This window comes from Falco peregrinus, chromosome 5 (assembly GCF_023634155.1).
Source record: "Falco peregrinus isolate bFalPer1 chromosome 5, bFalPer1.pri, whole genome shotgun sequence".
Taxonomy (NCBI): Eukaryota; Metazoa; Chordata; class Aves; order Falconiformes; family Falconidae; genus Falco; species Falco peregrinus.
The window spans coordinates 47,104,677-47,117,495 of record NC_073725.1 but is presented as its reverse complement, the minus strand read 5'-3'; the positions used below and the strand labels follow the sequence as shown (position 1 = coordinate 47,117,495).

The 12,819-nt window shown below is 37.4% G+C and overlaps 1 protein-coding gene across 4 annotated transcripts in view; it reads left to right on the top strand.

Moving 5' to 3' along the window:
* The window catches only part of MPP7 (MAGUK p55 scaffold protein 7), a 157,521-nt gene that overhangs the window by 123,773 nt on the left and 20,929 nt on the right, over nt 1-12,819 (top strand). For 3 of the 4 annotated variants that reach the window (XM_055805253.1, XM_055805254.1, XM_055805256.1), the window contains one exon: nt 9,056-9,094. The exons of the other annotated variant lie outside the window; for it this stretch is intronic. In XM_055805253.1, the coding sequence (XP_055661228.1) occupies nt 9,056-9,094 (39 nt within the window). The remainder of the gene's footprint in view (nt 1-9,055; nt 9,095-12,819) is intronic. 4 annotated transcript variants of the gene reach the window in all.

Here is a 12,819-nt window from a genome sequence, read left to right as displayed (position 1 = left end):
TGCTTTTGAAGAGGTAAATCAGCTGCTGCAGCAACACTGCATGATTCCTTTTGTAATGGACTGCATCTTTTTAGTGACCTTCAAGTGAAAGGTTTTACAAGATGCATTTCACCCTTCCAAATAGGCAGCCTGAACTTGATTGGGAACTGCCAAAATTACAACCCAAAGAAGACCTACAGTATGATGTCTACTATTGTTGCCTCTGCTGTTTCCACTGACTTTGCCTTAACTAGCTTAAACAAGGGCTTTTCCCTTTCCTTTAAAACATGAAAGAGCCTCAGGGTCAAGCAGTATGCCCATTACTGTTCTCTTTTAGACTTGCTTTAAACAAAGCAAGATCCAGCTAAATACCATCTAGAAGGCAGTGGTGCCTCTTGAAGGAGAAAAGACTGCAGACTAACTTAGGTTTGTCATTTTCTCTCTTCCTCGTTTCTTAGGACAATCTGCTGCTACATCTGCCAGATTTCCATGGGAAGAGGGGAAGTGCTGTTCTGAGTAGAGGCTCATCCCTTCATTCAAAAATGAAACATTTTTTTTTTAGCACTGGGAGGGAAATCAGATCCTTTATAGAGGAGGCATTTTAAGGACCAGAATTCAGCTATAGAAAAAGTGTTGTGACTAGGGTGTTGCTTGAGTTGCTCTCAGGAAAACCTTCCACTTACCTGGATTTTCAAGAAGATTCCACATAAGCTGGGAAACTCTGTGCCCTTGTGATCTTTCTAAAGTTAGGCTGCTTGTTCGTGTTCCCAAGCACAGCAGTGAAGCTGTGAGATGTGAAGGCTGTATTTGTATTTGTGCTGAACCATCAGCTTGCCAAAACTGGGAGATGTGGAAAATCATGTGTTGCTCAGCTGAACAAATAGCATACTGCCAGGATCGGAAACATGTAAGGAAGGGTGACACAGAGAACAAAAAACTGGATTTTTTGGAGCCCTTTTCTGTATTGTGGGGTATGGCCCACTGATTATTGTCCTCTAAAGTTGTACTTAACAAGTTCCCGTGTAAGGAGGTGGGAAATTGTTCATGCTTGATTACATCTGATTCTGTAGGCTTTCAGCTTGATACAGGGTTCTCCAATGTTTGGAAGGGCAATTGTGCAGGGAAATGTTCTGTAGATCTTTCTGAAGTAGCTGTATATTGAGAGGTTGCTTGCTATTGCAGTTGATCCCATCCAATCATATGACCTGAATTTCCTTAGTAGTTTGGAGGGAAAGGGCAATTTGCCAGCTGATATTCTTACACCATCCCAAAGAGAAAAACCTGTTGACTTCAACAGAGCTGCTAATGAAAGTCCCTTTCCTGACAGGGCTGGGAGTTGCACTAGGAAGCTTTCTTGAGATACGGTAAGTAGCACTGAATGTTGGCCTGCTCTGTTCAGTCAACTCATTCCACAGATCCCACGTTTTGTAATGATGAAGAAACCTGGGTACATGCCTTTGTTTTTAATAGGGAGAACCAAGGAGAAATATTCTATTTTCTTGTATACTCAGAAAATGTGAGTCAGCTCTGGTTTCTTAGGTGAGCTTCCAGGGTGGTAGTGTCCTGCTTGAAAATTAATCTAAAAATTAGTCAAAACTATATGACATACAAGAAGTATCCTACAACTTATTTTTTCCCCTCTCAAGCCAGTTCAGGAACTGGGAAGGACTGTTGTATTTGTCTAGAAAAGGAGCTCTCTAGCCAGTAACTATATTTACTGTATTTACTGTAATATTAATATCCATCAGGATTTGCTTTGCTAATTAAATGAGTTTTCAAAACCTGCAAGGAGCTAGATTGGATTACTTTTGGGAAACCTTTCTATTTCCCATTTTGAATTTTTTACTCTTTTCAGCATAGTAATGCATGTTGTGTAGTTTTTAATTTGTACACATATCATAAAATTCGAAGCAAAATAGAAGTGGGCTTTTTTGGTGATGCTTGTACATATACGTATATTGAGGAAAGAGAGTAGAGGATACTTTCCACAGAACTTTTCCAGCAAGAAGCATTTGCACTGAAAAAAACAGAAATCCAACCTAGTTCTAAATTATTAAAGAATCAGTTTATAATGGAAACGCCAATTCTTAGTTTGACTTTAATAGCCAAGTCAACTGTTTCATTGTGTCTATGTGTAAAGTGAATATAAGTACAAGGAAATACTTTAGCTTTGTGGGAGATCCATACACATGCCTCTCCCAGCATTTAGCCATTTTCTTAAAAGACAAAACAGAATCATTCTCACATTGCACCAGTCAAAGTGAAAAACCTTTAACGTGTCACGTGTACACTGGAGGAGGGGGTAAAACAGTGTAAGCTCGATATTGAAGGTAAGTGAAATAGCACTTTCATTTGCAAATGGAGAAGGTGCATAGTTTGATGGTATCTGAAAATAAGGCTGAAGGAAGCTGGTAGTATAGGCGGAGCCTATGCTGACAAGAGGTGGTTTTATATTGAGAGAAAGATGCAGAAAAAGTAGGAATAAACAAATAAAGGGAAAAGCAGGGAGGTGAAATTTTGTATTGAGGATGAAGAAAAGGAGAAAGTTTTGCAACAAGGGCAGTGGAAGAACAGATGGACAAAGCTACCCATAAACCCCATTAGGCAAAACCCCACAGGGGATGGGCTTTGAAGTTATTAGATTAACACAATTAACAGTATTATGGAAGAGCATTACAATAGTCACTGTTTGCACTATAGTTCAATTATTTCTTGATTCCATTTAAACCAAACACTAACATATTTGATTTTCCTAAAGTTTTTGAAATGGTGAATGCAAAAATTACTAATAGGAACTCTGACCTGTGCTGTTGTTATTGGTAGAAAACCTCAATATATTAAACATTAATAATTGATGTTTTAAAAGCGTGAGATAAGTGGCTGTTAGATGTGCTGACCCACTGATAAGATTGATAATGTTACTTCCCAGGCTCTGGGATAGTGCAGAAATGATGGAGGGATATCAAACATCTCAAGCATTTTTAGCATTTTTCTCGGTACTTAACAGCAATGACTTTTTCAGCACAAGGCAGTGTTATGCGTTAATACTATGGGAAAATTATACTGGGGGGGGGGAAATGATAAGAAAAAGCAGTGCAGAAAAGAAAATAGGAAAATGGAATGAAAGTTAAGGAACAGAGATGCATGAGACTGCGTGAGCAGGACTAACTCCTCACCTGCTGGGATGGCAAACGTGCAGCATACCTCCTGTGGGGTGTGAGGCAGCTCTGTGGGATGCAGAGGGAGGTACAGCAGAGGTGCCTGGCTGCATGCAGTCAGCCTTGGTGTGTCTGAGCTTGTGAGCCACCGCTGATTGCCAGCTCCACAGAAACCTGCTCACTGGTATCCCTCAATAATACTTAATATTCCTGGCTTTAGGTGGTCACCTTAGCTTGGGTCCAACTTTGTAGCCAAAGTTGGCTCTGTGAGTTCTCCTGTCGCTGCATCTTGGCTAATTAGCAGTGACATGAGACTCAGTACAGGGAAGAATTTGTTTAACAGCTCCCTGACTGTTAACTTGAATACAAAGACTACGGATGCTCTGACTGTAATAGTCATTGCCAGCAAGCATGGTCATTCTTGCATTTATAGTTTACTTTGAATTGTAGATAAAACAGTGATCACGTGTGGTTTTTTTGAGGAGGAAAAAAAGTAAATTTCTTTGAATAACAACAAAATAACTTACTGTTCTGCATTTACTATAAACTACCGTGATCGGCCAAGACATTATATTCCTTCAGCATAACTTTGCTTTCACAGTGGTTACTGTGTTTATTCTTACGTTATATATGTGTTGTCTCTGGTATGAAAATTACTGGTAACTTTATATTTTATGCTAGTGTAGCCTGCAACTTCTGTTAACTTGTGCAGTGCATGCATATGTGTTTGTGTATATCCATACCCTGTATGTATAGTTATATATAAATATGTATATGTATGTAGCATATATGACAGAGCTGTTCAGAGCTGTCTTTTTCCATGAAAATACATTTGTTCTGTATATTTAATGCTAAATGTAAATACTTACTGTGGCAAAGCCATCATCATATAGTTTTTCTAGGGCTTAAAACCATTTTACTTTCAATTTTGATTTACCATATGTGATTGGCATTGTACAAGCAAGAGGAAATACTTAACTGCAGCCAAATGGTGTTCATTCAAACAAGATGTAACCCAGTTTATTCATAGATGAGTGTCTTGTGAATTGAAGATCATGTTCTGCCAACAAAAGAATTTAAACAGGCTAAAAGAATGAATGCTTTGTACCACTTGTATTTGAACACCAAACATTTAGGATAAATGTATAGTAGGACTTTCTATAATTGCTGCACCATCTTAACTCTGCCTTTCTTCTCAGTATTTTTCTGTGTTAATATTTGAAACTTGATTGTCCACCTGCAGGTAGTTAAAAGCAAAAAATAAACCAGATCTATAGGGTTAAATTAGCACCTTAGCATCTTTGTTCAGAGGTCTCTTGTCCTTACAAATATTAACTTCCTGCTATCACTGAAAAATTAAGGAAACCTGAAGCTGGATGACATTTGAGTCAAGGTCACATGAGACAGAAGTGGAAATGAATCTTATAAACTCTTGCTCTGTCCTTCACCGCAAGACTATCCTCCTTCATTTTCCACATTACCTTGGTAGAGATACTGTTGCCTGATGATGTTATGGGAGAATTAAATTTCCTATAGCATGAACATATATGTATTGTTCCATCTACAAAACTCTCAGATAAAAACCTGCAAAACAGTATAAATATTGATTGTTATGTGGGGCTGTTCACTAAAAATTCAGGAGTGTTTGAATACAGTCACTGTAATGCAGATCACTATACAACACAATTTCATGTTTAATAGAGTGAAATAGGGCTTAAGGGATAATGTAACTTGCTTGTCATAAGAAACTAGAAGAATGCTGCTAGATCTAATTTTAGACTGAGAAACATTTAAGTAAGATTCTTTGATGGAAATTTTGTTTGAAAAAAATAGTCAGCAAAAGCTAAAAATTTTAATCTGGTGATGGACTGTTCCAAAGAGTTGAGGAAGGTCCTGGAGTGGCACTGGTTTTGAGCTTCTTAAGTAATATAACTTAGGTGAGACCCCCAAAATGAAATCTCAATATATTTCAGGTAAAATAGATATGAAAATACAGCCTATGTGATACTGTTTTGCATTGTTACAGTTTAGCATATTGGCTACACCAAAATCTTTCTAAAATGAATAAAACGCCTACTTCCTAAGCTTCCATTGTGCTTGTGTTTCCTATTTCTTTTTTCCCATTTATGTCTTGGTACTGCTTTGTTGTTGTTTCATAAGCCTGTTCCATGATGATTTTCGTTGTAACTTCCTCTCCCTTCTTACCACACTACATTTATTTGATCATATTCCTTGTTTTCTCAGTGTTTTATTTGCTCCATGTTTCCTTATGGGTTTTTTTTTCATTTTGTCACTGCTTTTATTTTCCTACTTCCCACCAGATTTCCTCCTCTTTATCCTCTGTCCTCTTTCAGTCTCTTACTTGTTCCTTCCAGATAAAACACCTCTATTTCCTTTCTCGCCCACTTCAATTTAGTGAAACTGTATTGGCCTGAGATCTACCCCAGCTTTGCACGTCTCTGAATGCTGGAACTTTAGACATGCATCTGCATATATCTGCTGCAAGCGTACAACTGCTTCAGACACACAGAGCTGTATTAGCAGTGGATCACAATACAAAGTTTCCTGGCAAATAACCTCTGGCTTTACTAGGGACAGGCAATAGCACTGGTGAAATTCCTGGTGAAGTTCAAATTGGGAGCTACACGCTGATGGCTGTTTCATAGCGGCGTTAAGCTGGGAAGACCCACTGAATTCCTACATCTTTTCGTTACAGACAATTATCTTGAACCTTAGAAGTAACCCAAGAGAGCCAGGAGCAGCATTAAGAAAGGAGATTTTTAACAAAACACAAAAAGTTCAGGATCCACTTTATCTCAGCATTAAACCTCAGCTTGTAGACATTTTAGCTTGTGCTCTCTGGGATCAGCTGGCTTACCTGGGAATCCTAACATCTTTGATTTAGGGATAAGACCATTCCGTTTCCTAGCAGGAGCAGCCCAGAAACCTGGGCTCCCTTCAGCTGTACTCAGCCCTGCTGCTGTAGCTCTACCATCTCCCATACTTGCAGATCCCCTCTGAAGGTCTGCAGTGGTCAGAGCTGAGTGAACGTACACCTGTGGGTAGGTACAGACCTCTTTTTCTCCTGGTCCAGTCTTTCCTGTTCATAAATGAGGACTTGTCTGTTTCCAATGACAAAATACCAAACGGAACGCTTTAAAAGGGAGAGTCACTAGTTAAGTCAAATAACTTTATTGAATTCAGGGGACTTTTTAGATATATTGATGTGAACCTGTTTTGAGCATTAGTAACTTATTTTTGGGAGACACATTGCAGCCTATTGAAGGTCACGCAAATGGACACGCAGGAGAACTTGCCATACATATCAGGAAATATAAGAGGTCTCTCAGCACGGAGAAGGAGAAATAAATAGTACCTGGAAGCCATCCTGCCATCCTAAGTCCAGCTTCAGGGCGTTTGTCATTGCAAGAACTGGGAGCTTTTAAGGTCAGGAGAGGGAAAAGGATCCAGTGCTTTCACTCTCAACTCACAAAGACGTCAGCACTCTTTTAAGGCACCAGATGTGGTCAGCCAAGCAGTGCTCACCTTAGAGGACTTTCCAGCCTACTAAAACCGTATGGTCACCTTGAGTGTATAAATAAACTTTAAATAATATTTAGAGAAATCTTCCAAATTAGTATTTTTAAATGTAAGTCCTCAAGAAAAAAGGTACCAAGAAATTATTCTGCAAAACAGTATTCTTCCCCGGGCAGAAAAGACTCTTGTATCCATTTCATGACACGACATGAGAAAAGCTCTTTGGAACCTAGCCTTTGGTACATCAGTTACACATAAAAGATAGTAAAATATCTCTTGAGTAATTTCTTCACATTCCAAGGAAAGACATGCTTCATGGAAACTCTTTGAAATATTTTTTATTTTATATTTTTTATATATTTATATTTTATATTTGGGGCATACTTATCCAGATTCCAAAGGAAATTTGAATGAGATGTAGATTGTAAAATGTCTAGATATCTATAATAAATATCTAATATCTATAATACATCTAGACCTTAGTATACAGTATCTTTGTGAATAAAAATTCATTCTATTTATCTTGCTTTTACGTAAAAGCCCAAAGATGATTGTGAAAGTGTATGTTATCCACTGTCAAGGACGCAGAAAATTATTGACTTACTATAGGTAAGCAGAAAGTGTTAGGTAGATCTATTATATTAGGATAGTGACAGCAAAAATATGACAAGGGTATATAAATTCTTTCAGTATTTTTGCAGCTACAACTATAGACATTAAAAAAAAAAAAAAAAAAAGCAAAAAACCTTTCCAAAACCCAGCCCCAAGGGCAGTAGCAGCTATTACTGTAAGTGCAGAAAAATACTGAGATCATGTTCATGGTAAGTGATTCTTAGAAATTCTAGGTTAAGACTGATTAAATGGAATTAACAAACTTTGCCTTTAATAACAAAGAGATCTTCCATGTCAGCTGGGTAAGGTCATTGCTACCAAATAAACAGTGGAAGAATCTCGTATAGGAAATTTAAAGTGCACATAATATTTCAATGTCTTTTTAGGTTCTTTTCGAACTGAGTGTAGTTAAACATGTCAGTTAAACTCAGTACCGGTATGTTGGTATATGGCTCAATATAATAGGTGCTATCAAGAGGATTTTAGAGTAGCTTACATAGCTAAATTTTTCCTATTTATGAAGTATTAAACAATAATACTTTGTTTTTTTGGCTGTTCTAAGATGAGGAAGCGGTTGAGTGTGGTAGGTGCATTTTTCTTCTTCGATTTAACTTTTCTTTCTTAAGTTATGTTTTCGCTCCATTTAATGATTTCCTTTCCTATTTTTCCTTTGTGCTTCTCAGAGGAAATTGAAGGTACATGTACAAAAGTTTCCCTGCATAGCCCAATAATTTTATTTAGAGAACATGTGTTTAGAATTAAATTGAATATAGTCCAGCGTTTCTAAGAGATGTTGTACTTATAATGCTTTTATATTGCCACCCGATACATTGAATCATCTTTTAAAGGAGATAAAAATACCAGAATGTTCCTAGTTGCTTCATGTAAAGATCAGTAATTAGAACTGTTGTTTTAAACTGGTTTTTTTCTCTTGAACTTCTGGAAGACACAGAAAAAGTAGTGTCATACTAGCAAAACTTTGGTGGGCTGGGTTGGAAAGTGATGGTTCCAACTTAATTACCTGGCCATGAGAGGTCTCATATTTGTAATTAATGCTGACAAAGTATTGCTCTGAGATGGTAGAAAGTTCATCGATGCAGTGTCGTCTTTACTGTTTTCCCTATGAGTGTAGTTGGTAACTGTTATGCGTGCAGCATATGTTAAAGTAATAGCAGCTGATCTCTTGTATTTTTTTTATCTTTAACTTAAGAGGCCTTTGTTTATAAAGGCATTAGAAATTGTAGCTCATATTTTTGATCAAAGGGCCTCTGGCATATAAAAATATACATTATAGCCATTCCATATCAAATGAGAGGATGTGTTTTTGATCAAAAACCTTTCTGTCTAATCCAGTGAGCCAAAACTTAAAGCTAAAGTCTGATAATTTATAATTTATGAAAAAAGCTTGATTTACATCAAATACATTTTGTTTTCTTTTAAGTGGCATCATATTTTCTATTAACTGATAAAGTGTGAATACAGTGTTAGAATTCTTTTTAGAATGTTTGCTGTCATCACAATTTTTGCTTGAAAAGGTAAAAGGATCAGTGTGCATGCTGCAAAATTCCAAAGTATCTCCAGCTAAAATATAAAACAATAAATGTTGTTTTATGTTTTTAAGAAAATGGCTTATTGAAGGCTTTTTAATGCTATGCTTTGTACAGTTGTCATTTTTTAAGTAATTTCTTCTGTATTTTTTGCTGGGCTTCTAATTATTCTGCTTTATTTCTTGGCTCTTATTCTGTATGCTTTTACCCTTCGTCCAGAAGATGCTGAATGTGCTGGCCACAACAGTGGATCCTATCTAGGTGAGCAATTGGTTACAAAAGAAAATTTTCTTCCTTTCTTTCAGCTTCTTTTCCCTGGAACTACTGTGTCCACTTTGCTTTTGGGGGTAATCTGCATACAAATGTCCTTACTCTGCATGAGAAAAGCATGAATATTAAGGTTTTAAAAATGGCTCATTGGATTTGACATAAAGGGTTTATGTAGTGTATGCTTTTTATCTGGTTAAACATCAGCTACTAAAATACTGGTTTCATTTTAAAGTCAAAATAAATATATATATAAAAATTTGGGAAAATATTGACTTAAAGTACATTAATGTGTTTAATGAAACAGAAAAGTTTGAGTAAGTCTAAAGATACACTTTCTCAGTTCTGTCCAAGTATTGCTTACACTTTTTTTCTTTGTACATGTCTATCTAACAATTTTGGGAGGATTCAGTGAGAATACAGAGCAGGCACTGGTGCTTTTTCCACATTACAAAATAAGTCATAATAACTCAATAGCTTAAATTTAGCTTTAAAGCTAGTCTGAGCTCAACATATCATTGCGGGGAGGGGGGAAGAGGAGGGGAAGGAGTCCTTTGGCTTCAGCTTCAAGATTCCAAATTTCAAACAAAAGTAACATTTAAAAAAGGTGAATGTTCCGTTATATGTTTCAACTTTCTAATTTGTGCCATTTAAAAAGCTATGTAAAAATATTTTAGTTGAAACTGTCCAGAATTCCTGCCAGCTGAAGGCTGGCTGAAGCGGATTTTGTGGCAACCAGCCCTTTTCCCAAGGCTTTCATCCTCCTACTACAAGAGGAATGGGAAGAAACTTGTCAAAGTACTTCAGTACTTCCAAGCCACTGGGCTCACTGAAACACCCTAGAGCAGTACTGTAAATCAGAGATGGTTTTCATGTTGCATTATGCTGTTCTTAAATGTGGTGCATAAACTACATCGGGAAGACACAAACTATATAATTGAAAGAACTTTGACCTCTTTCCAAAACCTTAGTGTGGTATAATTTCATCACATACTTGTGGAACTAGTGGTCATCTGATCATGCTAAAACATCTTACCCTTGTTTGTTAATCAACTAAATTAAGGTTGATTTGTAATTGTATTGAGGGATTGAAGTATGCTTGGCAAATAATACTTTGGATGCGATTCCGGATGAACTGCATTTTCCTTATCCAATTGTCTCTCTAACAGAAAAGATGTTCCAGCTTCCCCCCGCCCCCCCATTTTCTTTCTGTCTGCAGATACAGATTGCATGAATTCTCAATATGAGACTATCATGGTTTTGCAATCAGATCTTAGTGGGCTGCTGTTTTATTTGAGAGTGAAGCTGACAAAAGAGTCCACCTTTTCTTAGTGCTGTAGCCCTTTCAGTGAAACATTTTGATCTGCGGTTACCGAAAAGGCTCAGTCATCTAGTAAGGTGTCTTGAGGAAGAAGCTACTGTTGTCCCAGATGCAAATAACAAACAAACAAAAAAATCAAGATAGAGTGTAGTTTACTTAGGCAAAACCTTAAAAAATGTATTGGAGAACTACTGTACATTTCAGGCAATGGTTTGTCTCTTGAGGGCTTCCACATAGCAGAGTGCTGCCATCGGTCCAGAGCTCTCAGCCTTCTCGTGCTGAGTCAGTGCCGTTGGAAGTGGGGTGTTGGAGAGAAGAGCCAGAAGACAGAAAGAACAACAGGGAGAAGATGACTCGTCTAAGGTTAGGACCAGTTTTGGAGTAAGGACAGAAGTATATTCACTGGTTGTGAATAATTAGCTATTTGGTTTAGAAATCAGAGGTTCCTTGGAGCTCTTCACTAAGAATCGTTCATTAAAAATTATCCTATCTTAAGATGAAGCAGGTAGGCTTTGGAAAGTTGATGTTACCATTCTTTTGTGTATGGTGACAAGATGCAGTGATTTGTAATTCAAACTGTCTCATGCACTCCAGTGTCCCCTTCTTTTACAAGCCATTAGGAGCCCAGTCCTATTTGGGCACATTTAAGTTTTCTTTTCTCCTAAATCATTTTTCAGTTGTATTTTCTCAAGGAACAAACTGCTGTAGAATGACTTTCTGGGCTGGACAAATGCCACTGTCTAAAGTATAATAATTTGAACAAAACTTGCTGGCCAGCTGCAGGGAGGACACAAAACTCTTACCTATGTGCTGTGCAAGGTGTGAAACTCTGATAGTCTGTAAGGTAAAGGAGTCCTCGGCAGAGACACTTTGTAAACCCTCCGTTAGGTATGTGGGAGCCCACACCACATCTACACATCTAACTGCAGCAGTCAACCTTCCTGACTAGGGGGGCCTCTTTCTTTCCCACTGGTCTGAGCATACATTCCTTCAATCCCGGGGGTGGTGAAGGCCTTCAAAGGTTTGTTGGGTTTTTTTCCGCCTGTTGCTTTTTAGGAGAGTGGGAAAACAAATATGTCTGATTTTTGAAAACAGCTTATTCTCAATGTCCACCTGTGTTTTGCAGTCATGTTTTTTGAGGTAAACCCTGAACATGTCGATTTTTCTGAATGTGCATGCTCTTGAAAGATGACAGGCATTTATGGTACTCTAGATTACAAAGTAACTAAAAGTTTCTAGGCAAGTCTCTTCGTTATTATTGATTAAACATGCTACACTGAAAACAAACCCTAAAACATTGTCACTGAAGGGCCTGGATCACACCAGCAACTTCAGGGTGTTTCAGTGACACCTGAGTAACTGTCTGTATGTTGTAACCTGTTACAAGAGCGAGGTAGTCTGAATTATCTTAACCGCTGATGAAGGAGTTGGCCTGTATTACCTTGTACGTATTCACACTTACGGACATTAGCATGAGGTAAGTTGAAGTGTGGTAAATCATTCGTATGCCTGAATTCTAGAAACAGTTTTCAAAGTATGGGTACACTGATTACTTCCTAAACCCAAAATGAGCAAGTCATATTTCATGCTGCTTTTGATGGTATGTAAAATCAAATCAAGTGAACTACAACAATTCTAATATCCATTAAAAATTTTTCAGTTGATGTTACAGCTCGTTGTGGGTTTAGGGCTCTGTATTTGTCGGCATTTCAATCTGTGAACCAGGATATTCTGTGAACATCTGATCCTCTCAGAAAGGATTTGTGCTTTAGGCACACCCGAGGTGGTCATGAAGGGCAACAGAAGAAGAAGCTTTCAGAAAGCAGAATGTCTGTACCATTTGGGGTCAGATCTTTTATGTCCAAGATTATGCTGCTATTATTTTGAATCCTGCCCTCAAAAGTGACTTAGATAAATTTAATGAATTTTCACCAAATTCTAATACTTAAGTCACAGTATAGTATCGTGTGTTTCTGCAGTAATTTCCTGAGGAATTGCTGGGGAGAGCATTAAGAGTTTGCCTTTGCCAAACTTAAATTCTAGTTACATTACTTGAACCTTTATGAACATACAGTAAATATAGATGAATATCATCTGTTTACTATTCTCAATTTTGTCTTAAAAATCCAGACATAATCTAAATTTTTATTAACCCTGTCTAAATGTGCAAGCTGGGAATCAGTCCAGAAGCAAGCAGAGTAAGAAGTCTGCTCTGTGTTTGTGCAGTTCCTGTCTAACAATAGAAATACTCAGTATACGAGCCGGTATAAAAAAAATCCCAATATTTGGGGGAAAATAAAAATCCAGAAATATCTAGTAAAAATATTCTGTTCATACAAACCTAGATAATGACCATGGTACCAAACTTATTTTTGTCAGTAATACGAATACAAGAAGT